This window comes from Gekko japonicus, unplaced genomic scaffold, assembly GCF_001447785.1.
Source record: "Gekko japonicus isolate JY-2015 unplaced genomic scaffold, Gekko_japonicus_V1.1 scaffold144, whole genome shotgun sequence".
NCBI classification, from domain to species: Eukaryota; Metazoa; Chordata; class Lepidosauria; order Squamata; family Gekkonidae; genus Gekko; species Gekko japonicus.
In genome coordinates, this window is record NW_015162478.1 from 1572095 (window position 1) to 1574679 (window position 2585).

The following is a 2585-nucleotide window of genomic DNA, read 5'->3' on the forward strand; positions in this document are numbered from 1 at the left end:
GTTTAGTCATGCCGGCCACATGACCATGGAAACGTCTTCGGACAGCGCTGGCTCTTCGGCTTTGAAACAGAGATGAGCACCGCAACCCTAGAGTCAGATTCGACTGGCTTTCGAGCAAGGGAACCTTTACCTTTACCTATACTGTACCCAATCTTCTCCTTTATATCTCGAAAAAGGCTTTATTGCCTCTGCCGGGACAATCCACAGCGGTCTCTCATCTGAGAAGTACCTTTTTTGACATGTGTCAAAAAGTACCCTTCTGATAAAATGATGTTTAAAAAAAACATCCATTTTCGCCTTTTCATACAATAAATAAGCATGCCATCCAAACGTGCAGTCATGACCTTCTAACGCCAACAATTTCTTATTTTCCAACGTGGCCCATTGCTGCAACCATGTTAAACATACCGCTTCATAGTATAATCTAAAATTCGGTAGCTGAAATCCTCCTCTTTCTTTTGCGTCACAAAGAATCTTCATCTTGATTCGTGGTTTCTTTCCAGCCCAAACAAACTTTGAAATTTCCCTCTGCCACATGTTAAATATTTTCGTATTTCTTATTATTGGGATTGTCTGAAATAAAAACATCAACCATAGCAAAATATTCATTTTAACCACAGAAATCCTTCCCAACAATGATAAGTTCAGCGTATTCCATTTCTTAATATCCTGTTGAATTTTTGTCCAGAGCTTATCATAATTATTTTTATATAAGTCTATGTTCTTCATTGTCAAATCAACTCCCAAGTACTTAGTTTTATGAACTACTTCACATTGAACCAGCCTCTGTAGTTCTTGTTTTGTCTTTTCCTTCATGTTCTTACACATCACCTTTGATTTATCTTTGTTAAAATAGAAACCTGCTAAGTCACCAAATTCTTTTATTTTCTTTAACAGCAATGGTAAATTCTGTAAAGGGTCTTCAATTATAAACATTACATCATCGGCAAATGCTCTGTATTTGTAAGAAAAACCCTTATTGGTTAAAACTTTTATCGCTTTGTCTTCCTTAACTTGTTTCAACATTACTTCTAAAATCCATATAAACAATAACGGGGACAGAGGACACCCTTGTCTTGTCCCCTTCTGTACTTTAAAGTATTCAGTCATATCTGTGTTAATTACCAGCGCTGCCTTTTGTTCCGTGTATATTGCTTCAATGGTATTTCGACATTTCTCACCAACATCTATTTTGTCCAACACACTATACATAAAGTCCCAATTCAAATTGTCGAACGCTTTTTCAGCATCTACAAAAAAGAAACCGACCTCCTTCTCCGGGTGTTTATCATAATATTCAATATCATAATATCCACATATTATCTTTTATCTGCCTATTAGGAAAAAATCCTGCTTGTTCTTCTTCTATTACCTCTTGCAAATATATCTTCAATCTTTCCAAAATAACCTTGGCAAACAATTTGTAGTCATTATTCAAAAGGGAGATTGGTCTATAATTTTTCACATTTGTTAAATCCTGTGCTTCTTTAGGAATAAGCGAGATTGTGGCCTCTTTCCATGTTTCTGGAATTCTCTTCGTTTCTCTTATATCATTCATCAAAAGTTCAAAAATTGGGGTTAGCTCCTCTAATTTTTTAATAGAATTTTGCTGTAAAGCCATCCGGTCCTGGAGCTTTCCACAACTTGGCCTCCTGAATTGCCATATCAATTTCCTCCTTCGTAATTGGACTATTTAGCATTTCCTTAAATTTCCCCGAGATTTTTTCCCAAATTTACTTTTTCCATGTAGTCTTTAATTTTGTTTTTATCTATCATTTTCTTTGCAAAAAGATTTGCATAATACTTGAAAAAAGCTCTCTTAATTCCATTAGCGTCCACTATTTCTTTTCCACCATCTATTATCTTGTTTATAATTTTCCTCTCTCGCCTTTTTTTCAATTGCCATGCCAAAAATTTCCCTGGTTTATTCGCCCCTTCAAAGGATTTCTGCTGTAATTTTTTCAAGTTCCAATAAATTTCTTGATTTAATATAGCATTTAGTTGTTCTTGCAAAATTTGTATTTCCCTTATTATTTTCTTCTTTCCCGGTCGTTTCTTTAATTCTTTTTCTTTTGTCCGTATTTCCTCCGAAATCTTGTTTTGCTGCTCCAGTCGCTTTTTCTTTTCCCTGCTATTTAAAGATATTAATAGACCTCTCATAACTGCTTTATACGCATCCCATATTACTTGAATCAGCATCTCTTGTGTCATGTTGGTTTGAAAAAACTGTTTAGTTTCTTTATTTACCATCTCTACAATCTCTTTCTGATCCAGTAAATCTTCATTCAGTCTCCCTTGGTTTCTTTCTTTCCAATCCAAAAAAAGCCTTAGGCAGCTTCCCTAATTTTTCATCCTTCTTCTGCGACTTTCTGTCTAATTTATTGTTAACTGTCCCATTAAAGTCCCCTGTCATTATAATCTGTTCATACATCACTTGATCCAAATCCTGCGTCAAATCGTCAAAAAAATTCTTTTTTGCTCCGTTTGGTGCATAAATATTTACAATCAAAGTCCTTTTTTCTTGCATATTTATCTCTATCCTTTGGTTCCAATTCTTTCTTCGCATATATTACAGTTCCTCTGTT

The 2585-nt window shown here is 34.9% G+C and overlaps 1 protein-coding gene across 1 annotated transcript in view; it reads right to left on the reverse strand.

Moving 5' to 3' along the window:
• Nucleotides 1–1212, reverse strand: part of CDYL2 (chromodomain protein, Y-like 2) — a 70409-nt gene extending 69197 nt beyond the window's left edge. Inside the window, exon 1 of the mRNA XM_015405804.1 lies at nt 832–1212. Within this exon, the coding sequence (XP_015261290.1) occupies nt 832–1212 (381 nt within the window). The remainder of the gene's footprint in view (nt 1–831) is intronic.
• Between the last annotated feature and the right edge of the window lie 1373 nt (nt 1213–2585).